At 34.2% G+C, this 27536-nt stretch overlaps 1 protein-coding gene across 1 annotated transcript; it reads left to right on the top strand.

The window, feature by feature from the left end:
• The first annotated feature begins 1802 nt into the window (after nt 1-1802).
• Nucleotides 1803-27161, top strand: Inos (Inositol-3-phosphate synthase). Its single transcript, XM_089705588.1, has 12 exons — nt 1803-2177; nt 2508-2680; nt 3096-3208; nt 3546-3703; nt 17551-17684; nt 19252-19372; nt 21432-21582; nt 21869-21960; nt 22406-22514; nt 22833-23009; nt 23328-23503; nt 25394-27161. Exons 1-12 carry the CDS (start codon nt 2058-2060, stop codon nt 25484-25486), a joined length of 1617 nt encoding a protein of 538 aa, XP_089561714.1. The 5' UTR covers nt 1803-2057; the 3' UTR covers nt 25487-27161.
• The last annotated feature ends 375 nt before the right edge of the window (nt 27162-27536 follow it).

Here is a 27536-nt window from a genome sequence, read left to right as displayed (position 1 = left end):
TATTTGATGTTTAAATAAATTCTGTTTTAATTTCTTTAGAAATGTAAGTAGGTAGGTAGTTAAGTATAAAAGATTCGCTGGTAAAAATATCCTAGTTAATTACATTTAATTAATTAATTTTTATTATATTTAAATATTTAATAATTTATAATTACATTTTTTTATTATAAATATATTACAATAAAAGATTTCAACCCAACTTGGGCCCCTTCCTAATAATAAATTGTCGGGTGGGAAGTTTGTGTGTAAAAAGTACTTGAATCTCTTTTCACAACATGCATACGCTTTTACCCACACATAGACAATAGTTGAAATAGATGGATCCAAACCGTCTTCTTTTTATTAGATTCCATCCTTTCATTTATGTACCTGCCGCAGAATGCATTTCTACAAACAAAACAACATTTACAACGTATACATTATTACATATTTTAATATGTTATGCGGCGTCGGGCGAGGGTGGAACGAAATTAACTTATACATTGTAACTATGCTTGTAGTTGTACTTTTAATACAATATTATATGTGTATATAGTTGAAGCTGGCTGTATAAATGTAGGTACCTATAACAATATTTATGATGGAGACTTGGAGAGAAGGGCGCATGAGCGGTTGCATGAATAATATTTCTTCATTTACCGAAGTACTGTACACCTATCTATGTAATACAAATATGTAAATTTTTGTCGTGTACAATGTAGATATATCTAAAGTATTGGATGAATCGTATGAATATTTGAAGTACCTATCTTAACACAAAAGGTGAAGGTAGACCTGAATATTCCACAGAAATGGTATTTAGAAATTAAAGTTGATAACATTTTAGTTAAAAATTATTTTATAAAGTTAAACTGCTGGTATTAAGAAATAGGTACAAAGAATTGACTTACTATTAAAAACATTAGGTAAACTTCTGACCTGATATTGAGTTACACAAAAAAAAAGATCATTAACCATTCAACAATTATTTTAATCAATATTTTATTAAATTAAACTTATATTTACAATGACACGATACAATTATATTATAATATTTTAATCAAAACACTTTTAAGTATTTAAAAGGTATGCAATTATTATACTTGTACTTTAATAATCGATTTTACTTTTTTTATTTTTTTTATTTGTACATATTATATGTATTTAAATTTTCACATGTATACCATTCACGCTGCGATAATTTTTTGACGGTTTGTTTGACAAGGACACGCTCGTTTAATGTCTAGCTTTAAAAAATAAAACATCAAGGAAAATATTCAACGTAGACAAAATTTTGCATGTATATTTATAAATTTCACTCACGATCACGTTATAAAAATAAATATACACAAAATGGTTATTAAAATTTTATTTAGCTCGGTTTTTTAATGTTATTACACAGAAAAGATACACTCCAACTACTGACTTAAATTATTAATCTTATACATCTATAGTGTCTTTGGTCCTAATAATTCATTGAATGCGACGCATATACTTCAATTTATTGCTCCAAGTCGTAAATTTGGCCAGGGACAGGCGTAATTTTTTTGAAATGTGAAATTACTCACTAATATCTTAGCTCAAGCTTACCTTTTACATTGCATAAGTAAATTAGATTTGTCTCATTATTAACAATTAGAATATTAGATAATTATTGTACGAATTTAAATGCCTGTTTTAGTAAGAAATATGGCTATTTTAATTTAAACATAAAAAATTAATGAATAGTTACCTTTTTTATTTGTTTAGGGCTTTCAGTTGATATTCTGTTAAAATGTCAAATATTGACATATTACGTCATCTATTGTCTATAGCTTCTGTCAATTGATAAAAACCAAATTTAAATCTAAAAAAAAATATTAGTAATCTGTGTGCACTTAAGGGTGGTTGACGTACAACAAACAAAAAAATCGTCACACACATCGCATACTTTAAACTTTTATGAAATCATAACTTAGAGGACCACTCTTCAGGGCTTTATCGTCATTGAAGTACATTTAAAGTAAATTTAATTGTACTTTAATATATTCGCTCACTTTGTTTACTTACGAAATAGTTTCCTTATCTAAATTGCCGTAATGGACACAACCTCCAATTTAGTTGTTTCTTCTCCAAAAATTAAATATACTGAAGATTATATTTATGCCGATTACGATTATGAAGAGACATTGGTCACAAGAAACAAGAATGAGCTTGTGGTAAGTGTTTTATTATTTTGATTTCAAATACATGTTTATTGCCGGCGTTGCACCTATCGATCGTCAGCTCACCTGGAAACTTTTAGAACAAACAAGAGTTTTTTTTAAACAGGAAATATTAAAATAATTTGCCTGCTTTTCACAACGTACCTAACATGATGATCTCTTTAAATTTTTCATTATTTACCATTACATATTCCTAACCTAATAGGTATTTCTGAAATTACAATGCTGTTATATCTTGGCACTGTAGTAAGAGATCATAAAAGACTCACTATTATTGGATTCTAAATTTGAAAAAAGAGCATATTCTAATATATTTTTTTTCAGGCAAGGCCGTTCCGTACCTCGATGCAAATACGGACCCAGAGGAAGGTAGGCAAGGTTGGTGTGATGCTGGTGGGGTGGGGGGGGAACAATGGTTCCACCTTCACAGCAGCGGTGCTTGCCAACCGTCACCAGCTCTCATGGAACACTAAGAACGGGAAAATGGATTCTAATTGGTGAGAATGTACAACACAACTTGTTAAATGTGATATTTATTTATTGGACTCACATTTGGTATATACTTTATAGACTACTAGCCGCTCCGCGCGGTTTCACCCCCGTGGCTCCTCTCCTGTTGGTCGTAGCGTGATGATATATAGCCTATAGCCTTCCTCGATAAATGAGCTATCTAACACCGAAAGAATTTTTCAAATCGGACCAGTAGTTCTCGAGATTAGCGCGTTCAAACAAACAAACAAACAAACTCTTCAGCTTTATAATATTAAGTATAGATTGGTAAACTTAAAATAACTTGATATCTTTAAAATTTTTCAATAAAAAATACTATGTAATATTATATTGAAACAAGTAACTTTACATTTGAATGTAGCTCAACAGTACTGGCTTTAATAATAATTTTTTTGTCAAAAGGTATGGTTCAATAACACAAGCGTCAACTGTTAGGCTCGGAATTGACGAGAAAGGCAATGATGTCTATGTTCCAATGTCACAGCTGCTACCAATGGTACATCCAGATGATATTGGTAAGTTTATGGAATAAAAAACATACATTTCCTTAACAAATTTAGATTATTACATCAAAATTGATATAAATATGCAGATTTGGTAGTTGGCAACTATTTTTAATATTTTCTCAACAAAACAGACAGAGAGACAGTAAAGATTCGGTAATAGAGTCCTGGTATGGTAACCTAAAATAAACAAAAACAGAAAATTTTCCTAAAATGTTACTGTTCTGGTAAAAAAGTTTTCATTCAAACATTTTGTTATTGAAAGTTTAACAACATATAACTGAATATATAACCTTATTAAAAGTGTATATTTCAATGATAATAAGTAATAACTCAATAAAATATACAGTGATTGATGGCTGGGACATCAGTCCGCTAAACCTGGCCGACTCCATGGTTCGAGCGAAAGTCATCGACTTTGATCTGCAGCAGCAACTCAAGAAGGAGATGTCCGCTATGAAGCCACGGCCTGCGATCTACGATCCAGACTTCATTGCGGCTAATCAGGTTAGTCCTTTAGATTAATTATTATTTATTAATTTTTTTTAAGTTTGTAAAGAGGAACAATAATAAATTCTTTATTGCACACCAAATAAAATAACAGAGAAGAAAACAGCACATAGGAACAATGTACAAAAGGCAGTCTTATCACTTACAAGTGATTTCTACCAGACAACCTGTGATATTGGAATATCACAGGTTCTAAACACACAAATATCTAAGTAGTTGCATTGAATATACTAAAATTGTGTGTAATATACATAATTGACATCTGTTTTTATGTTTATGGAAATATTGCAGCGAATGATAGTGTGATGTTTTTTATAGGTTTAAAAAGTGCTTATAATAATTACTTGTTGTAAATTATAAGGAAAGCATGTGAAGGAAAATACCGTACAAATGTACATGTCATCATTCTGTGGCTGGTTAAAAATATTGTTTATGAAAATGAATATACTTTTAAATCAGCCATTTCTATGATTCCATTCCATTGATATGGAATAATTTTTATTATTTTAAAAATTTGTTGCTACGGAAGTTTATGTTTCATTTGTAAAATGCATTCTAAATTTTCATAGCTATGCATAATAAATGGGTTAATGCATTTTTGAAATATTATATTATTTATGAATACTTTGCTGATAAGGGTAAATTAACTGTTTGCTAGTATCATTTTCATAAAATAAATATAAAAATTTAACATTTGTGTATGATTTAAATATATACGCTACAAGAAAAAGAAAAGGAACATTTCTTTCATGGTGTTTTTTTTTACATACTTATCTCTATTGTTTCTTCATTGTCCTATCGGCCATTTGGGATGGAATGGTAAAAAATTTAAAAACACAGAATAACATATTTTAGTTATGCAAAAACTATTTCTGATACTAGAATAATAATAATTAATACTAGAACAATAATAATGAATAGTAGAATAATAATCTGTATATAGAAAAATGAAACCCGTTTCGCGTTGTCACGGCATCACGTGTGAACGGATGAACCGATTTCGATAATTCTTTTTATATTATATTCCTTGAAGTACGAGGATGGTTCTTATGTAGAGAAAACGTTAATATGTACCACGTGCGAAGCCGGGGCGGACCGCTAATAATTAATAGATAGAATAAAATTTCGAAGCAAAGCAACTGAATCAACATAATCATCACTTACAAAATGTAACTTCTTGAAATATTAAATAAATTTGAAGTATCAAGGATTTCTTAAACTTTTGAATGTTAACTGTAATTAGTGTTTTTTGTGTAAAAAACCATTCGACATCAGCAGTCATAATGACTTGCGCTCCGTGTCAACGACACGTGATTTCGTACCGTTACGTGTAGGCCTTTTTTAGTTTTGTCTGTATGTACTTGTACATCTTTATTATATGTAATTACTAATTTACTAGTTGTGTCGCGCGGTTTCACCCGCGAACGAACCCGTTGGCTAAGCAAGTATGTGTAATTCTGATACATACTTATTGCTTATGTATCAGAGTATCATCACTGCTGAGTATTATCAAAATCCGTTCAGTATTTTTGCCCGTGTTTATAAACCCATGTTTGATAGTTATTATTCTCATCCAAGCGGAGACGAATTGAACAAACTATAAAGCATTAAAATTGGTTCAGCCTTTCTTGAGTTTATAAGTGTAAGTGGTTTTTAACAGCACTTATTCCATTTTATACATGTTATTAGTTCCAGTATGTTAGCATAGTTAGAGATACATATTACTGATAGGACTGAATTTGATAAGCTTTCGGGATAGTTGTTATGCATATGTTATAGTCAAAGTCCGATACACAGTCTCTTCGCGGAAGGACTGGTTTATCCTAGGTTTGGCCAAAGCCATCAGGCAATCCCCGAAATACATTTCAATTTCGCCCTTTGCCTGAAGTATTTTTAGTCAAACCCAGGAGCTCCTAACTTTTCAGTCAAACGTCGAAAGTAAATTATTCTGTTTCGGTTTTGGCCTAGTCAATCCTAGAAGCGACTGCAATTCTCGGTCAAACGTTGATCTGAACATGTTTAAACAGGTTCATAATGTCTCTCGCGGACCGCGGTGTTCCGACTAGGAATGGGTCGTCGACGCATTTTTCATTAATGCCTCACCATGTCAGAAAAATGATTAATTTGTCACTTTAATTACCTAAGAAATTATTAAAACAATTAACATTAAAGTTAATGCCTCACCATGTCAGAAAAATGATTAATTTTTCATTTTAATTACTTAAGAAATTATTAAAACAATAAACATCAAAATTTTAAAAATGTTATTTTTTTATACTTAATCTTATACAAACTAACCTCCGTATATTCCAAAGCATTTATTTATTTATTTTATACTTTATTGCACATCGTACAAAAGGCGGGCCTAATGCCACACGGCATTCTCTCAAAGCATCTCAAATATAAAAGTGAAAATCACGTAAGCTGACCAATCAGGTGTCAGAACTGGCAGAGTTAAGCGGTTCTTAAGACTTGAAAGCTGCTTAAATGATAAAATGCTTCCAAATATACGAAGATAAGACACTTCATACCTATATCGGAGTTTGACTCGTCAAACCCCGATTTAATAAAATTATGTTTTGACGTTTGCCTGACCAAATTAGTCTCTCCCAGGTTTGACGAAAATTGTTTAGTCAAAGGCCGAAAATTTACATTTGTTTGGGCTTTGACTAAGTCATTCAGTCTGACCTGAGGATTGACCAGTCCAACCTAGGAGCGCCGGAGCTTCGGAGTTTGCCTATAACACATATATTGAGGTTTTTAATTTTTAATGTAGCTTTTGAAACCATACAAAAAGCTATTTGTGAAAATAAGATCAATAAACGTTTTTAGCAAGCTCAAGCTCTATTTAAACCTGGCAAAAAATTTAGAATAAACAACCAGCTCCCGAGCGTTGGAAGAATTCTAATTCTTCGATGCATAGCAATGTTTGCAATTTGGACTCTGTATATGAAAATATCTAATTTTGTTATATATATTTTTAGCATCCAAATTTTTAAGCACAGCTACAAATATAATATATATTTTAAATAAAACTTAAAAACACGTAAAAAGCTACAAAATAAATAAAAAATATATAATTTCATTAAATTTAACTTATAATTTAATCCGATGACTAATCTATATGAATAATATATTATTTTTTTATATTTTCACGGTTCAGCTGTATTCCTAGTTGAATGACCCATTGCTTATATTGCATAATAATAATAGCTTAGTATCATGTTTCCATTTAATTGAAGTAATGGAAAAAATGTCCTTGCGTTGACAATATGTTATTAATTCTATAGTACTTAAAACGTATGAAATTGTCTATGATTAAATATTTCAGATATAGGTCTACCAGAATCTGATGGCATATTTATATTTAAAAAATACGAGATTTTCATGTGGCAACTTTATTTGACAACTATCAAATTGGTTGTCAAATTATTTGTGTTGATGATAAAATTTTAGGATTTTGTCTTCAAAATATTCGAAATGTCGATAAAACCGCTGCGATCACAAGCAAGAGGTGTTGTTTACAATGTGTATTAGAAAAATATTCGATGAAGAAGGGTCAAACACATCACAATTTTCAATTTTAAAGCGCGTGAAAGATTTTATTGCTAAGTTGGACTTACCCGTTTTGATACTTTAATTTAAAAATGTTATAAATAGGTAACTATAATATTGTTTGTTAATTAAAATATAATTTTATGAAAACTTATTACAGGAGTTTCCAATTCGGCTATTTGTCAAGTCCAAGGTGTACAAGTCAATTTTATAATGTGTTAATACTTACGAAAATAAACATGATTTTATTTTATTATTGTTTTATTTTATAAAAAATTTTAAACAATCGTTAAATATAGTAAATAAGTTTTGATCTGCATTATCATTACATCCATATTTTCACATTCCATAATTATATATATTCAAATATAGGTATGTGTAAATACATAATATTATTATGTATTACCTTTAGAAAAGTAATATATTATACATGTAATAAGTACCTACATAATAATACGTGGATATCTCATTATTAAATACAGTATTATCCACTTGTGTAATGTGACTAATGATATTAAGGACAAAATAAAAAATACGCAGTATCAAGATCGTTCTGTCCATTTTCCCTAGGGTTGCACACTCTAAATTTTGATTTCCCTAATTGCCATCAGATTCTGGTTTACCTATAATGATATTATCACAACAGAGTATAAAACAAAGTCGCTTTCTCGGTCTCTGTGTCGAAAAGCAGTATGCTAGTTAAAAATTAAATGAACTGCAAAGTATCTAAAACAGAAAATAAGGAAAAATTCTAGTTTTGGAATTGAACATTGAAAGAAAATTGAATACATAAAACTAACCAAAAATTTTTTCGTATAGTACCTAACAGTAGCTGAAGTGCTGAAACCGCCACCCTTATCACTTTATAATATCTAAGGTCTGAAAAATGAATAACAACAGATTCTCAGATTTTATTACTTGAAAAGTTTACTGGGCAGAGATATGAATCTATGTGTATGCGAAAATATATCAAAATCACTTTCAACCAATGATTGGCATTTGCACGTAATACTGGTAAAATGATTGTTTAAGTTTTAATAAAACCGAAATTATGTTTTACTAGATTTCCGCCCGCGGCTTCGCCCGCGTTTTCAAAGGAAAACCCGCATAGTTCCCGTTCCCGTGGGATTTCCGGGATAAAACCTATCCTATGTGTTAATCCAAGTTACCCTCTATATGTGTGCTAAATTTCATTGTAATCGGTTCTGTAGTTTTTACGTGAAAGAGTAACAAACATCCATACATCCATACATCCATACTTACAAACTTTCGCCTTTATAATAGTATTAAGATGTTAATTAAATTCTTCAAAAGAGATTAATTCCCCATAATTAATTCCTCATTACATTTTAGTTTACCACGCGAAATTAATGTTCGATGTAACTGATAAATAATGAAAACATACAAAATTCATTTTGTCCATAAAATTACGGCGAAATAAGATTAAAGAGCTTTTAGTAAAATGAGCGTAGTAATTGAATATCCTGTGGGATGCTCTCCATTAGGCTGTATAACTGCAATCATGGCTGCATTTTAAAAGACAATAAAATGATTGAATTTTCCCCGAACCCTCGCGCCTGCGTTGAAAACCTTTTACGAAGTATTTAATTTAATCAATATGCGTTTTATAAAATGAAAGTAATGTGATAGGTACTTTCTCTCTTGTTGTGATATGCTGAAAGAATAAAGGAAGTTGGATCCTTTTGGTTTTTAATAAGATATTATGCATATGATTATGAATAAACTAGCAGTCCGCCCCGGCTTCGCCCGTGGTACCTACTTGTTAACGTTTTTTTTTCATAAGAACCACCCTCGTACTTCAAGGAATAGATTCCGCAGCGTAAGCGATGACAGAATTTTTATTAAGGATTTTTTTACACCTTGGGTTACATTATTGCATTTTTGGTAAGGATCTCAATTTTTTTTGAAAATGCAATATAGCCTATGTTGCTCAGTGAAGATGCAGCTTTCATAAGAAAGCTGCATCTTCAAATGCATCTTGAAAGAATTTTTGAAATCGGTCCAGTAGCTTATGCGTGAAAACCATACATACATACTTACATAATTACAAACCTTTCCTCTTTATAATATTAGTATGGAAGTATAGAAAACCTTTCCTCTTTATAATATTAGTATAGATATTTCGCATAAATCGTTATAGATAAATTATCAAACGAGGGTTCATCGTTATTTCGTTAGACTCTTAATTAAAATATGTTTTATTGGTATTTGGTACGTACCTAACTCAGACATAGGATGTCTTTCTGTTCAATTTGAGTAATAAATAATTGCCTATTACTGGGTTACCAGTAATTTATGTAGTCGAAGGTGTCAGATTTGAATCCACAAGTAGATAAAGAAGAAAATTTGAAGAAAGGTTGTTTTAAATATAGTATAAAACTAGCTGTGCCCGCGACTTCGTCCGCGTGGAATAGTGACTGCATAGTAGTTACTACTTAACACACAATTATTGAGTAAACACGTCTTGAAACACGTACTATCATATTATACAACTAAATTATAAGTACTTACACATTATTATAAAGTTAAGAAATAAAATAAATAATAACACAAAAGAACTGTTAGTAAAATTTATTACTAAACTGAGCTAGGTATAAAACTTAGGTACAGACGAGTTCAAAATTTCCAGGATGTGGTTATTCTCCCGCTCCCATATTCCTTCTACTTTCACAGACGTTCAACTTTTCCCTTTCACCCCTAGTAAATGGCAGAACCGATTTTGATCTAAACCATTTCTATTGTCTAATCATACCTATATATTATGTACATGTCATATCCTTTCGTTTGGTACTCCATTTGGATTATTTATCCCCACTATCACCCCTAAGGTGCCCTAAATGTAATGAACAGATTAACCAATTTTGATAAAACATGACTAATTGTAATTCACACGTCATTTGATATGCCGCTTGATTATATTATTTGACCACATTCGATTATTCATTCCCACTTTTACCGCTATAAATCAATAAATGAATGAACCGATTTTGATTAAATATGCCTCATCATACTTCTCACGTCAGGTCATGCCCTTTCATTTGATATGCCACTTGGGTATATTATTTGACAACTTTTATTCCCACTTTTATACCTATATCCAATAAATGGATGAACCAATATTGATAAAATATGTCTTATTGTACTTTACACGTCATGTCTTTCATTAGATAAGTCACTTGAGTATATTTGATAAAATTTATTTATTTATTCCCACTTTTACCCCTATATCAAATAAATGGATGAACCGATTTTGATAACATTGGACTACTTAATTGTTTCTGACAGGTCATCTTTTTTCATTTGATATATCACTTGTGTATAACAGACAACATTCGTTTTTTTCATTCCCACTTTTACCCCTCTATATAATAAATGGATGAACCGATTTCGATTAAATACCTATGCCTCATTATACTTCTCACGTCAGGTCATGCCCTTTCATTTGATATGCCACTTAGGTATATTTGACAACTTTTATTGCCACTTTTATCCAATAAATGGATGAACCAATTTTGATAAAATATGTCTTATTGTACTTTACACGTCATGTCTTTCATTAGATACGTCACTTGAGTATATTTGATAAAATTCATTTATTTATTCCCACTTTTACCCCTATATCAAATAAATGGATGAACCGATTTTGATAAAATTTGACTAATTGTTTCTGACATGTCGTCTATTTTCATTTGATATATCACTTGGGTATAACCTCATAACCTACATTAACAACCTACATTAACAACCTACATTAACAACTAACATTCGTTTTTTTCATTCCCACTTACCCCTATATAATATAATAAACAACTAATGTAACAAAAAAACGCATCTAATTGGTATTACCCGTTAGCGAGCTACGGTGGCACAGACAGACACGCAATACACACATAGCGGACATAACACCCCTCTTTTTGCGTCGGGGGTTAAAAATAATACCTACGACATAATTTCAAAGACCTTTTATAGAGAAAATTTACCTAGAAGTAACCATAATGCTACATATTTGTGTAGGTTTTAGACTTATGAGCAAAAATCTAAATAAAGGTCCTTTGACCCCCCCTACTACCCCCTCAGCATTACCACCCCCCCCACGCTTGGGGACTTTCGATATGATCATCTGGACATGTCAAGGAATAACTTTAGCGTATAATTTACGTAATAAAGTAATTCATGTATAGAATGCCTTAGCAAATGTTCGCTGTGATTACTTAAATGGTCATAACTTTTTTATTTATGAACCGATTGACATGAAATAAACACTAAATGTTAAATGAAGCTTACCACAATATATTAGTGAAAACCGCATCTAAATCGGATAAGCCGTTTCTGAGATTAGCGTGTTCAAACATACAGACAAACAGACAAACAGACAAAAATTTTTTTAACAACAGTTTTGGGTTTGGGATCGATTTAGTAATAACCCCTGCTAATTTTTTTTACATATTTTCATTGTACAGACACCACTTTTCTAGAATTTTATTATATGTATTGATGATATATGCATTAGATAATTATATAAATAGTTTGTGGTATTGTATTGTAATAATTGAATTTATATTAGGTACCTATAGTTTGTTTTTTTAAGACGTTAGAATTAACCTGCATTATTACTCGCCATTTACTACCATGAGCAAATAAATGAATAAAAGAATAAAAAGACGGGTTGCACTCCGGGAGTGCCGGCAGAAGTGAAAACTTGATTATTCGTTCAGCATGTTTGATATTTTGGAATGGTATCCGTCTTACGCATGGAATATAAGGGCTTAAAAAAAAAATCCGTCTTACGCTTTTTCGATCAGGCCACGTGTCCTGACGCGAGTTTAAGATTTTATACCCAACGCCGCTAAAGAAGTTTTCACTTCAATAAAAATTATAAAACGAACTAGAAAACATTGCTATTTGAAAACATTCAGTTTCACCTATACTTAATAAAATCCTGAATACCTATCTTCCTGTGAAGTGTGAGTTCATTCTAGTATCGATCGATACAGGAGTGCATGCGCGATTACATTTAACCTATGTAAACTAAATACGTGTTCGGATTGTAATAGGTACATTCGCACACGTGTCAGTATTAATATATTCTAGTATTATTTATATTCCTTGGACGTTTTCAAATTGTTGTTGTTTGCGTATGTAACAGAAATAGATGGAAAGATTTAGTTATGTTTTGGTTATGGCTCCCTTGCGAGCATTGTACGCGTTTTTGCGTCGTAATATTATGAACTCAGAACTAGCTTTCCGCCCCCAGGCTTTGCCCGCGTTTTCAAAGATAAACCCGCATAGTTGCCGTTCCCGTGGGATTTCTGGGATATAACGTATCCTATGTGTTAATCTAAGTTACCATCTATATGTGTGCTAAATTTCATAGTAATCGGTTCAGTAATATTTGCGTGGAAGAGTAACAAACATATACATACACATCATCCTCTCAAACACTATGCTATGAACGGAAATATAATTTTGAAAAAGTTTTCCTTGTTCAATAAATAAATTTAATTTTGATAAAGTAGGAGGAAGATAGAAATAACAATTTGTAAAATTCTATAAACGGCTTAATTTTACATGTATTACACGCGTTTTACACCTGTGATATAAAATAAGGAAAGTCCTGTATATGTAGGTACTAAAAAAAGCTAGATCTCTACTTAGCGATAAGGAACCCATTTGTTTACTTTTGTCTTATTAATTGTTTGTTTCTTTTTAATTTTGTTTTACAATTTTAATTTGAAAATAAAGTTTAAAATGAATATTTTTGTTTTTATTTTCGTGTTAGTTTTGTTAATTGTAATTGTGTTGATTATTTTAAATTATGTGTGTAATAAAGTTGAGAAATTTAATATTTTGGTTTTTATATAAAATTTCTAAATGTATGGCTGTTGCGTTTAAATGATATGATAATAAACTAAGCCTGATACTATATAAATTTGCCACCTAATACAATATTGACTTGTCGACGTAATCCAACATAATAGGATTTATGTAATAGAAAGGAGGTACCAAATGTTAAATGTCAAATCTGCACAAGTCTAACTGACTGAAATTTGAGTCCTGTTTCTCCCATATATACTGGACATTGGCGAAGTCCCTTTTTATTGGGTAGAGCCATTATTTAAGAGAAGAAGAAGAATAGAAAGGAGCGATAACCTACGTAAATAACGTAAAATCACACCCCGGACACTCCATACAAAATGATCGTTTTGACAGTCACACCGTAGAGACTGCAAATGTGTGTGTTAACGCTTTATGGTTGGCACATTTGTGACTAGCGTAAAAAAAAAATTCGCGTTTTTCAGATGAAATACATCCGTAAACAGCACAATATCTAACCATTTTCTACGAAAAACGATAATCACAAATCCAAAATAATAAAATTACTTTAAGTCAATTTGATTAATGTTGTCAATCTTCGTTGCGTATCGTCCTTGCAGAAAAATATGGCCCATTTTATGTCTGATCACGCGGGGGTGAGGTAAGTTTAATTTTGGCGGGAGGCGGAGAGTGTCCGTTCTGTAGCGTTTAGCTACTATTATGTATTCTGTGGTAAAATGTAAGGTTACCTATATTCGGGTAGGTATATTATGAAGCGTCACAGATTGCGTGTAGGTAGGAACTTATCCTACTAATATTATAATTATGCGAAAGTTTGTGAAGATTGATGGATGCATGTTTGTTATTCTTTCACGTAAAAATTACTAACCGATTACAATGAAATTTGGTATGTAGGTAGCTGAAAACCCAGAATAAGATATCTAGGCTACTTTTTATCCCGGATCCCGGAAAAATAACGGGAACTGAGCGTGTTTTTTTTTTAAACATTTACAATGGTCAATACTTCCTATCTCAAAAATCACTTTCAAATCGGTTCAACTAGAACTAGGTATTTGGGAGTTACAATATCCTACATAGATACAAATAAATATTCGTAAACCCATGTTAAAAATGTTGAACCTCAAACTAACGCCAGAAAAAAAAATATTTTCCGGAGTTTTTGCGTAACATTTCAAATGAGCGGCTCTCACCCCGTCACCATGGTAACGTGATAACAGGCCATCGATAGGTTATTTTTGAGAGTCCGATCCCGATCGATCCGTGTTGAGGAAGGTCGGCACTCCGCCCTTGACCCGCACCCCCCACCCCTCGTGTGCGCACGTAATTGATCAACTGATAAAGTTTCATTCACTTTTTTATTGGGACCACGTTGTTTAACGGTTAACGTTTTTTCGCACTGGGAGGTCGAAAATTGTTTGCTTACTATCACACTTGCTATGCTTCAACTACCCTCAAACTAGGACAAAAGTCTATCGAGTTTGTTTATTCGGTTGAACGCGCTTATACATATAAAAGTAGATCCTATTATACATAAGCCTCATTAATTGCGATTTGACAAATTCTTTCAGTGCTAGGTACTAGGTAGCCCATTTATCGAGGAAACTATGGCCATATAGGGTTAAGGGTATATCATCACACTAAGACTAATAGGAGCAGAACACAACTAGAACCTAATAAAGAAGGTGAAAAGTTTATATGTTAGTTTTATGTTTGAACGTGCTAATCTCAGGAAATACTGGACCGATAACAAAAAATATTTTGCCGTTGGATATGTACGCCATGCCTAAGTGTTCTTATACTGTCTGTGTATTGAAGTAAATTATTTCTTCCTTACTTTACGTGAAGTAGATTTAAGCCCGAAGCATTGCCCGTGTTTAAAAAAAAACACGCTCAGTTCCCGTTATTTTTCCGGGATCCGGGCTAAAAAGTAGCCTATATCTTATTCTGGGTTTTCAGCTACCTACATATCAAATTTCATTGTAATCGGTTAGTAATTTTTACGTGAAAGAATAACAAACATGCATCCATATCAATCTTCACAAACTTTCGCATTTATAATATTAGTAGGATAAGTTCCTACCTACACGCAATCTGTGACGCTTCATAATATACCTACCCGAATATAGGTAACCTTACATTTTACGTTATTTGTACCATTGGCTTTAACTGTAAGCTGTATTTGGCAAAAATGGAAACTCGGCAATATATACTTACAGGGCTTTTGGAAAACTAAATTTCTAATTCTCTTTAGATACCGAAAGGTATCTATATATAGTTTATACATTCTAAAACAATTATGCTACTATGAATAATGAATTTTAAATGCATTTTCTCCTGCCTATTACTAATATTATGGAAGGAGACATACACATTTAGTCTAACAATACCCACATCTATCAAAACCACATAAGAAGGTCAAACGTCGCTTCAAGGAAGTCGATATTGATTTCAAAGCTTACAAATACAATTCTATGAATGATAGGTGTCTAGTGTCGAAATATTGCATTTGTTTATAAAACACGTATCGTTTTGCAGATGCATTGATATATGATATGTCCGGTTTATGCACTGTCTCTGCATTCATGTTTTTTTGTTCGCAAATCTGTTGTTAGGAAAGTAGGAAACAGTGGATGATGTCCAGGTTGAAAAATCGGGTTAAAAATTCGGAATTATAGGTTTTTTTTTTAATTACAACAATCACAAGCTACTTCTCCATTTAACATACCTGGTTACGTAGTATGTAACTTCTATATATTATCTTATATATAAAATTCTCGTGTCACAATCTTAGTCTGCATACTCCTCCGAAACGGGTGGACCGATTCTCATGAAATTTTCTGTGCATATCGGGTAAGTCTGAGAATCGGCCAACATCTATTTTTCATATGTACCACGGGCGAAGCCGGGGCGGACCGCTAGTAGTATTATATTATCTATGATATTACTAACTCTATGATACTTGGTAGCATCCGCCTTTCAGGAATGGTTAATGGCCGCAAAGCCTTATTTAATAAATGAAAAGCTGAACTAAAAGATAATAAATTCAACCCACAAGTGGAAATTCGATTATATTCAACATCATCTTTATTTTCATAAAATACTATGTATATGGAGCAGATTAATTTACATCTCAATCGATCTTTTCAATCAGGCAAATCTTTGAGTCACTGACTGACGTCAGAAGCCTTTATTTCTTAGGATTTTCTTAAAATAGATCTGTCATCGAACTTCCTTCCTTTCCATTCACTAGATGTTCACGCGTTAACTGAACTAAAGTTGTAAGAAGTAATTAATCTTCTTATATATAAAAATGAATCGCAAAATGTGTTGGTAAGCGCATAACTCGAGAACGGCTGAACCGATTTCGATAATTCTTTTTTTATTATATTCGTTGAAGTACGAGGATGGTTTTTATGTAGAGAAAACGTAAATATGTACCACGGGCGAAGCCGGGGCGGACCGCTAGTTTAATATATTATTAACACTTTATCTAAATCAAAAAATATTAAAAAAAAAAAACTCTTTTTAAAATGATGACGATTCTTGATTTTAGTTGTTTTTGATACTGTGTATAAAGTTGTAAATAGTGTAAACATTTTTAAGTAATTTTATTTTAATTATTTTTTACGAGATTGTATATTATGTTAATTATAACTGAGGAACGACGGATGTATTTTTATTTATTATATTTTTATATTCGAGAATGCAGGTTATTATATGGAATATTTTCGAGTATTCAAGTAAATGGAATTTTCCTTTAGGAATATTTTAAATCCATGCAGACCTTATTAGAATAATTAATTTAAATATGTACAAATAAAATACAAAGGGATGTTAATTTATGTCCATGTGTTTACATAATTATAATTGTTGTAATGAGTAGGATGCTGATTTTGTACATCACATGACAAATGAAAATTGAGTGTCGAATCTCTTTTCTCAATGTGTGTGGACTAGGGTTTACCTAAATTTTCCATGAAATTATAAATTTTGAAAATGCTCTTAAAAGTCAAAACAAACATAAATACAGAACATACGATATTTATAACTTTTAATACAGAAATCTAGGAATGTTAAAAATAGTTGTTGAAATACATTTTGCATTATTTATTTGTACATTTTATCGATTTCTGTCATTCATACGCTGACGATATAGAAAATTAGAAATTTTTTAACAGTACACGTGTAGAGGCACTCTTTATACACTTGAGTGTGAAATAATATACTATCAGTTCGTCTTGGTGAAAAAAGAAAATTATGTAGTTTCTTGTTGGTATTATATGAATTTTTTAAATGGGTGCAGTAATTTTTGAGTTTCAAACAACCATACGAAAAATACTAACTTTTTTATTTTTTATTAATTTAGTATTTTTTTTTATTAATTTAGTATTTTTTTTATTAAATCATTAATTAAGTGAATTTAATCATTACAGGCTGATCGTGCAACTAATCTCATCAGAGGCACCCGATACGAGCAATATTTGCAAGTGCGAGCCGACATCAAAGATTTCCGCGATAAACACAAGCTGGACAGCATCGTCGTACTGTGGACAGCAAATACTGAACGGTGAGCATTCGTTTATATTTATTACCCGACTGCGACTGAGGGTTATGATTTTCGAGTGTATGTATGTATCTTTCTTTAGCACGCCCTACAGCCCAAGCCAAAGGACGGATTTGGACTTGAGGTGTCATCATTATAACCATAAGAATTGTGATAGTGACATCTATGTGTGTGTAGTCTACTACATAAATAAATGGTCGGTTTTTTTTCACGATAATAATAATACTTTTTAAATGTCGCTTTTTATGGTAATTTATAAAATTCAATGGAGCGGTTCAAGCGTGAAAACTTAACAGGTTAACAGGATGGTTTTCGTTCCACTTCGACTGAGTTACTATTTAAAATTATTAATGTCGATTATATTCATAACCTACAACGTAAATAAATAAAATAAAAAATATAGTGTTTAAAATAATAATGATGCGTTATGAATTAATAATCACATGTGCGTCAACACTTTTTATTTCATAAATAAATCAGTGTAAAAAATGGAAATTTTACGTTATTTTACAATAATACAAAATTATTTTGTTTTTTTCTAAGTCCTACATTTAATTATTTGTAAGGTTTGGAATTTATATTACGCGCAGAGCGTCATATTTCAGGTTGTTGAACTTAACGCTTGCCGTCTCTTATTACATTTAATTATAAATCACTTTTTTTAGAATAAATAAATACTGGTTAAATAAATAATATTTCTATTTCTATTTTATAAAATATATTTGAGAAAAATAAAATTATTTCGATATTTGTTATGTGATTGTGTACAAATTTTTATATTTAGGTATATTAATAAAGTTAATTTGTTATTTTTCTATGTAGTCTATTATTTAGATTAACTACTACATATGTATTTTTTATAATACTACACTGAATATCTTAAAAGTTATTTTTAATGTATTTGAAATGAATCAATGATAAAAATAGTCCAGTAGAAATATGCAAAATTAGCGTAATGTAAAACCGACAATTTTAAATTTCATTTTAATATCAAACGAGGTAGCTTAATAAGTGATTTAAATGCATTAAAATTTTAATGCATTTAAATCATAAATTAAATCAACAAATTGTGCTTATCAGTTCTATAGAATAATTTAAAATTGTTTTGCCGTTTTTTAAGCGTTCAGCATTATAAATGTATAGAGTTTATTATCTAGCATTATGTTAAAACAAGTATTGAGATTTGTAATTAAAATGTGTTTCTTTTAACCTATACAAACATATTTTGTTCGTTCTATGATGCTTTACACTAAAATTGTATTTTTTATTAAAGTTATTCAAAGCTCTGTTGTCGTTCTGTCAAGTTTGAATGAAAAAAATAATAGATGCAGTCTTATTTTTATCAAGTTTTAGAATAAATACTGTAAACAGAGTACTCATCTATTAAAGTAGATATGAATATTCTGATATACAGGTTATACCGCAGTATAGGGTTCGGTTCCCGCCTCATTATAGAATGATTTTAGTTTCTCATAAATTTTCAATACTTTATTTCAATTACTTGAATGTAAAAGTGTAGACGATAATATTTTGTCTTTATAAATATTCTATTTATTATTTTAATGTATAGGTTCTGCGAAGTAATCCCCGGAGTGCACGACACAGATGAAAATTTGGAGAAGGCGCTACGAGCTAATAACTCGGAAATATCGCCTTCCACCATCTTTGCGTTGGCCGCCATTGATGAAGGAGTGAGTAGACTGAATAGGCCAGTAGAAATCGACACTAAAAAACCCTAAATTCGCAAAGCACTATGTAGATTTGAATTTTTGGTATGTTGTTTGGATCAGTTAGGGTGATGTAAATCCCAATTTGCAACTTCGAAAAAGTTGTGCTCGCACCACGTGATAAACTGCGAAAATTTTGGACTTTTTTCACTTTTTGCTCTAAAAGTCATAAACTATGCGTTTCCGACAAGTATGATTCAGTACATAAATTAAGGTTATTAAATTTGCAACAATTTAAGCCTAACCGCAGCTCTCTAAACCTTATAACGACTAAACTGTGGCCATTCGAAGATGGTTCATTTTTCCGGAAATATTGAAATTTTTAGTTTTGCTCCCGTTTGAAGCAAAATATTGGCAAAAACCGCTCGTTCTATGAGAAGTTCGTATAATAAAGTTGTAGTGCATTTAATTTTCTTTCATAAGAGCATAGAACAAAGTCTGTGAGACAAATAGTTCACTCACAATATCTGAAAAACAAAAAGAAGGTAGAAATATATTTTTAAAGAATTGAAACTGAGGGCATATAAAATCATAAAAAGGATAATACTTTTTCATTTGCAGGATAGGTAATTAACAAAATTAAATTTTCTACAACTTTATTTTATGACCTTCTCATAGAACGAGCGGTTTTGCCAATATTTTGGTTCAAACGGGAGCAAAACTAAAAATTTGAAAATTTCGGGAAAAACTGACTATCTTTGAAAGGCCACAGCTTAGTTGTTATAAGGTTTAGAGAGCTGCGGTTAGGCTTAAATTGTTGCAAATTTAATTAGCTTTGTAATTTTGTTAATTACCTATACTGCAAATGAAAAAGTATTATCCTTTTTATGATTTTATATGCCCTCAGTTTCAATTCTTTAAAAATCTATTTCTACCTTCTGTTTGTTTTTCAGATATTGTGAGTGAACTATTTGTCTCACAGACTTTGTTCTATGCTCTAATGATAGAAAATCAAATGCACTACAACTTTATTATACGACCTTCTCATAGAACGAGCGGTTTTTGCCAATATTTTGCTTCAAACGGGAGCAAAACTAAAAATTTCAATATTTCGGGAAAAATGAACCATCTTCGAATGGCCACAGTTTAGTCGTTATAAGGTTTAGAGAGCTACGGTTAGGCTTAAATTGTTGCAAATTTAATAACCTTAATTTATGTACTGAATCATACTTGTCGGAAACGCATAGTTTATGACTTTTAGAGCAAAAAGTGAAAAAAGTCCAAAATTTTCGCAGTTTATCACGTGGTGCGCAGCGAGCACAACTTTTTCGAAGTTGCAAATTGGGATTTACATCACCCTAACTGATCCAAACAACATACCAAAAATTCAAATCTACATCGTGCTTTGCGAATTTAATGTTAATTTCCACTGGCCTAGAAGATTTATTAGTGTTGTTAATCGTGATTTTAATGTACTTTTTAGGCAAAAGGCAAAATTTAAAGCGATTTGATCTATATAAATTTGGGGTTAATATAACCGTTTTTAACTAGGTATAACTTGATAAAGTAATATTTTCTTTTGGTAATTCATAGGTTATAATCTTCTTTAAATTGAGCTCCATGTAGAAATAAGAACGATTTTTTCATACGAACATTATTTCAATTGCAGACTTTTCTTTGCAACCCTAAATTATAATTATTTCAAACCAGTGCAATAATATCAAAAGTTCTGAGTTTCTCCGTATTTTTCAAATTAGTTGTAATTATTTTTTACTAGGTTTCCGCCCACAGCTTCGCCCGCACAGTCAAAGAAAAACCCGCATAGTTCCCGTGGGATTTCCGGGATAAAACCTATCCTATGTCCCGGGGTAAAAAGTAGCCTATGTCCTTTCTCGGGTATCAAAATATCTCCATACCAAATTTCATGAAAATTGGTTCAGTAGTTTAGTCGTGATTGAGTAACAAACAGACAGACAGAGTTACTTTCGCATTTATAATATTAGTATGGATGTATTATTTCCAAAACTTTAAATATACAAATGCTTCGATATTTGATTTAAAATAACTATAATATCGTTTCTAGTGCTGCTACATAAACGGTTCGCCACAAAACACGCTAGTCAACGGCGTGGTAGAACGCGCGTCGCGTCTGGGCGTGGCGGTCGCGGGAGACGACTTCAAGTCGGGACAGACCAAGCTCAAGTCGGTGTTAGTCGACTTTCTGGTGTCTGCTGGTATGTAAATGGGGATAATAAGAAAAAAAACTAGTCTCAATTACGCTCTCAAATGGTCTGCAACAAAACTCTGCTGATAAATTTATTAGGCAGAGTTTTCTTATAAGAAATAACATTTGAACCTGCCACAAAACGTGTTGTGCTGTTTATTTCAATATAATATGTTTTATACGACGTAAAATAGAAGACTAGAAGAGGAAGATATTATTTATTTTTATTATTAAAGGGTAAACTTAGCTTGATTATTCTAGATAGATTTGAAAATAATCGAATAATAATACAACAGGTCTAAAACCAGTGTCGATCGTCAGCTACAATCATCTTGGTAATAATGATGGCAAGAACCTCTCCGCACCAAAGCAGTTCCGATCCAAGGAGGTAAGAAAATCTGTCATATATCATTTTATTCCCATTAAAGTAAAAGTATTTTTTAAAAGTTTAGCACTAATAGAATAATCTTTAATTGTTACTAGAAGAATTAACTGTCAGGGCTTTTTCTTTTTGGGCACTTTAAAATAAAATATTCTTTCCTTCTGCAAATAGTCCTGGAAGTGAAAGCGCTTTTAATTGACAATGTATATATTTCTATATAATGGCGATAATTGCCAAATATTTTTTATCCAAAATGAAGTTATACCAAAGGCAACAATAGCATAATTTTAACGAATTATGAAGAGTTTTCTATAATATAATACTGAAATAATATCTTCGAGTAGATTTTGTTAAAACTAAAGCACAATTATTGCAGATTTTTCTATAATAATATAATACTGAAATAATATCTTCGAGTAGATTTTCGTTAAAACTAAATCACAACTTGCAGATAACGAAGAGCAACGTGGTGGACGACATGGTGGAGTCGAACCCGATCCTGTACAAGCCGGGCGAGAAGCCCGACCACGTGGTCGTCATTAAATACGTGCCCTATGTCGGTTAGTGTACTAACCTTTCATTGTAATACACTTTAGCCTACTAATGTTTTGAATGCGAAAGTTTGTAAGAATGTATGGGTGTATGTATGTTACTCGTTCACGAAAATGGGCGAATTTAGATTAGCGGTTGTCCTATTTGTCTTTTACTGACTTGAAATTTCCATTTATACTAGCACGTACAAAAATTGTTCTATGAACTGAACTTTTATGATACATAAAATTTTGGTTTTAGCAAAAAAATGATGAACGCACTAATCCTGCTGTGGGATCTTAGACTATAATATATATAGTAGTAGATCTAACAATTAAATTTGACAGGTGACTCGAAGCGCGCGATGGACGAGTACACGTCAGAGATACTGCTGCACGGCGCGAGCACGGTCGCGGTGCACAACACGTGCGAGGACTCGCTGCTGGCCGCGCCGCTCATGCTGGACCTGCTCGTGCTGGCCGACCTGCTGGCCAGGGTCAGCTTCAGGGAGGACCACACTAAGGGTAAAGGATTACATATGTAGTCCATTGAAAAGTTACATTTGGGGTTGCGTTTTTTAGAGGACGCAATTTTATTTTTTTTAATGTGTAGGGGGCGGGGTCAGGGTGAAGCTAAAACCAACCAACCAGGATTGTGGGGACGCCACCCTTGTCCGACGCCTGTTATCTTATAAATATGGGATGGGAAATATATTTTTTATATTATTAATTGTATCAATGTATTTCAGAATAATTTTGCCACAACAAAGTTCATGGTATTTACGCTAAATTCCGCAAGACATTTTTCCAGTGTCCGTTATACTAACCCTTGTATATCGGCAGAGTGGAGCGGCATGCACGCGGTGCTGTCCCCGCTGGGCTACCTGCTGAAGGCCCCGCTGGTGCCCGGGGGAGCCCCGGTGGTCAACGCGCTGTTCAAGCAGCGGGCCTGCCTCGACAACCTGCTGCGGGCCTGCCTCGCCCTGCCCCCGCTCGCCCACCTGCAGCTGGAGCACAAGGTCAGTGGCCTGCCTCGCCCTGCCCCCGCTCGCCCACCTGCAGCTGGAGCACAAGGTCAGTGGCCTGCCTCGCCCTGCCCCCGCTCGCCCACCTGCAGCTGGAGCACAAGGTCAGTGGCCTGCCTCGCCCTGCCCCCGCTCGCCCACCTGCAGCTGGAGCACAAGGTCAGTGGCCTGCCTCGCCCTGCCCCCGCTCGCCCACCTGCAGCTGGAGCACAAGGTCAGTGGCCTGCCTCGCCCTGCCCCCGCTCGCCCACCTGCAGCTGGAGCACAAGGTCAGTGGCCTGCCTCGCCCTGCCCCCGCTCGCCCACCTGCAGCTGGAGCACAAGGTCAGTGGCCTGCCTCGCCCTGCCCCCGCTCGCCCACCTGCAGCTGGAGCACAAGGTCAGTGGCCTGCCTCGCCCTGCCCCCGCTCGCCCACCTGCAGCTGGAGCACAAGGTCAGTGGCCTGCCTCGCCCTGCCCCCGCTCGCCCACCTGCAGCTGGAGCACAAGGTCAGTGGCCTGCCTCGCCCTGCCCCCGCTCGCCCACCTGCAGCTGGAGCACAAGGTCAGTGGCCTGCCTCGCCCTGCCCCCGCTCGCCCACCTGCAGCTGGAGCACAAGGTCAGTGGCCTGCCTCGCCCTGCCCCCGCTCGCCCACCTGCAGCTGGAGCACAAGGTCAGTGGCCTGCCTCGCCCTGCCCCCGCTCGCCCACCTGCAGCTGGAGCACAAGGTCAGTGGCCTGCCTCGCCCTGCCCCCGCTCGCCCACCTGCAGCTGGAGCACAAGGTCAGTGGCCTGCCTCGCCCTGCCCCCGCTCGCCCACCTGCAGCTGGAGCACAAGGTCAGTGGCCTGCCTCGCCCTGCCCCCGCTCGCCCACCTGCAGCTGGAGCACAAGGTCAGTGGCCTGCCTCGCCCTGCCCCCGCTCGCCCACCTGCAGCTGGAGCACAAGGTCAGTGGCCTGCCTCGCCCTGCCCCCGCTCGCCCACCTGCAGCTGGAGCACAAGGTCAGTGGCCTGCCTCGCCCTGCCCCCGCTCGCCCACCTGCAGCTGGAGCACAAGGTCAGTGGCCTGCCTCGCCCTGCCCCCGCTCGCCCACCTGCAGCTGGAGCACAAGGTCAGTGGCCTGCCTCGCCCTGCCCCCGCTCGCCCACCTGCAGCTGGAGCACAAGGTCAGTGGCCTGCCTCGCCCTGCCCCCGCTCGCCCACCTGCAGCTGGAGCACAAGGTCAGTGGCCTGCCTCGCCCTGCCCCCGCTCGCCCACCTGCAGCTGGAGCACAAGGTCAGTGGCCTGCCTCGCCCTGCCCCCGCTCGCCCACCTGCAGCTGGAGCACAAGGTCAGTGGCCTGCCTCGCCCTGCCCCCGCTCGCCCACCTGCAGCTGGAGCACAAGGTCAGTGGCCTGCCTCGCCCTGCCCCCGCTCGCCCACCTGCAGCTGGAGCACAAGGTCAGTGGCCTGCCTCGCCCTGCCCCCGCTCGCCCACCTGCAGCTGGAGCACAAGGTCAGTGGCCTGCCTCGCCCTGCCCCCGCTCGCCCACCTGCAGCTGGAGCACAAGGTCAGTGGCCTGCCTCGCCCTGCCCCCGCTCGCCCACCTGCAGCTGGAGCACAAGGTCAGTGGCCTGCCCCATGCTGTCCTGCTGGCTATCGAGAGTGTAAACTGACATTAAAACTTGATAGATGAATCAAAATTCGTTTCAAACTTCAAAATTCGCCGATAGTTCAAAGAACGAGTCGTATTTCACTACTGTCTTCATCTCCACTCCAATCCAATAAGAAAACACCGTAAGTACAAAGCGTCTCAAAAAACATTGTATCCATGTAATTGATCAACACTCAAAAGTAAGTAAAAAAAACAAAAGCTATGTCAGTAACAATACAAAATTAATTTTCATTACAATTCTGCAGGTACCATTCCTGATGTCGTCTCTCCGCTCGGGCGCCATGTTCTCTCCGCCCAACAAGAAGCAAAAGCTTGCGCATGAAAATGGCGACCAATAAACATCTATGATCATCTGTCATCTACCATTCTCTCCCCCTTATATACATTTTGTGACCATTTGTGATAAAATTAACCATAGTGACCATTTGACCATCCATTTACCATGTTTCAATTCTGATTTCTGATTTACCTATGTTGTGTGTTTTTGTAGTTTAGTAAAATTTATTTTGAATATTATGAAGTATTACTTAGTATTGTATTATTTATGTTGTGATTATTTGCGATTCTATCATATACCAAAAAAAATGTAATGACGCGTGTGTTTTAAGTCAAATTAGATCTAAAAGTATATTATAGAGGCTCGTTAAATCATATATTTTTGTTTCTTTTTGTAGTGAAATATCAAGAAAAGTCGATTCTTTTTGATTTTATTCATAAAACGAATGTCATACGAATGTTTTCGCACAAATTTTGTGTACTTATTTTTTTATATTATTAAATTTCGTTGAAGTATTAAATAGGTATATTTCAGTATTATTTATAGATTAATTTTTCGTACTTAGTACAGGAGCATTATTTTTTTGCACCATTTTCTGAGAAAAGTGTAATATTTTGTTTAAAAATATGATCTGTATTTTTAAATCTCAAAACATACGTCGGAATTGATAAAAAGGGGGATTGAACAATTTATTTTTTCGTTTGATTATCATATAGAAAGTTATATTTTTCGTTATACGTATATCAAAGAAGTATTTATGAATAAAAAATTATCATATTTTTATAATTCCGATTAGAAAGTATAAGAAATGAATTTTGATTATATTGAACTTGCTATTATTATTTTATCTTAGAGTGCAGTTTTGGCTGTGTTGCGTTTTTTTTCTACAATAAGTATGACATTGTTACGTTTCGAGTGTGACTCGATAATATTATTTATCAATTCCATTATTCGCTTTTGAAGTGAACCTGATTATTGAAGATTTATGTGTGTGAGTTACTCCGTCCATGTTTTTTTTCCCAATTATTACTACATTTCATTTTATTGAGACTATAGACTACATATTTTTATTCAAATGGTAGTATGAAAATGTCGTTGTTGTTCAAAATCAGACTTTTACAAGAAATCAAGAATAAAAGGACGGAGTAAAGATTGCAAGTAATAGACGAATATAAAGTTTCAAAATGTGTGAGTGTCAATTTTCATTCCGTTTCGTTTACATTTGATATGCGATAACTCGATTTCTAATGTAAACTGAACAATGTAAAAATTCTTATATCCTATTAAAATTTTGGAGTATTTACAAAAAGTTCGTAAGTTTGGAAATCCTTGCGTGCGTGCGCGTATTTGGAAATATTTACAAGTAAAATTTAATTATTATTTTTATTGTTGCACTATCTCGTTTAACGATTTAATTTCCTGCTGAATCTCGTAAGAATCATCAGTATTATATAACGCTATATACAGTTTTAGTCCAAGTTATTGTAATAGTTGTGCCCAGTTGTGATTGATCGCATTTAGATTACTGCATTGTGATTTACGAACGTAGATGTTAAACGCAAATACTTAATAGTATGAATACGTATATTCTGTTATTGCACTTAATGTATAATAAATAATTGTATTAGTATTCGTTTTGTGTAGATGATAGTTCTTATGTGTGTAGATGTTCCTTTACATATGTTTATTGTATTCATTTGTGCACTATTCAATAAATTGATTTTATTAACACCAAATTTGTGTTTCATTTTATGACTCATCTATTATTTGATGCTGAAATGTAATTTCAATTCAATTATTTCAAGCTCTATATATATTACATCTCAGTCAAAACTTACCAGCAACATATAATATAAACTATATGAACCGTCAACTATTCGTTGTAGGAAACATCTGCCGACAAAACTGAATTTCCGTATGAGAAATGGATTATGTCTACTGAGATAACCACAGGGTTATTTTCTATTTATATAAACCATACTCCAAAACATACATAGTTATAAATGACTTCAAAACTTATCACTATATCTTTAACTCTAGTTTCAAGATGCATATTTCTATCCCTGACACAAAAATCGGGGTGCAGAATTGAGGAATAAATTCAGTAATGA

This window comes from Colias philodice, chromosome 17 (assembly GCF_061535455.1).
Source record: "Colias philodice isolate Cphi_HAF_F1 chromosome 17, ilColPhil1 Martin Lab GWU primary, whole genome shotgun sequence".
NCBI lineage: Eukaryota > Metazoa > Arthropoda > Insecta > Lepidoptera > Pieridae > Colias > Colias philodice.
This window is presented reverse-complemented; position numbering and strand designations above follow the sequence as displayed.

Excerpts from the sequence above, each read along its gene's own strand:
- Inos (XM_089705588.1), top strand. The coding sequence starts at position 2,058 with ATGGACACAACCTCCAATTTAGTTGTTTCTTCTCCAAAAATTAAATAT. Across the intron at positions 21,961-22,405 it reads AGCAGTTCCGATCCAAGGAG|ATAACGAAGAGCAACGTGGT; the intron begins GTAAGAAAATCT and ends CACAACTTGCAG. Across the intron at positions 23,504-25,393 it reads ACCTGCAGCTGGAGCACAAG|GTACCATTCCTGATGTCGTC; the intron begins GTCAGTGGCCTG and ends ACAATTCTGCAG.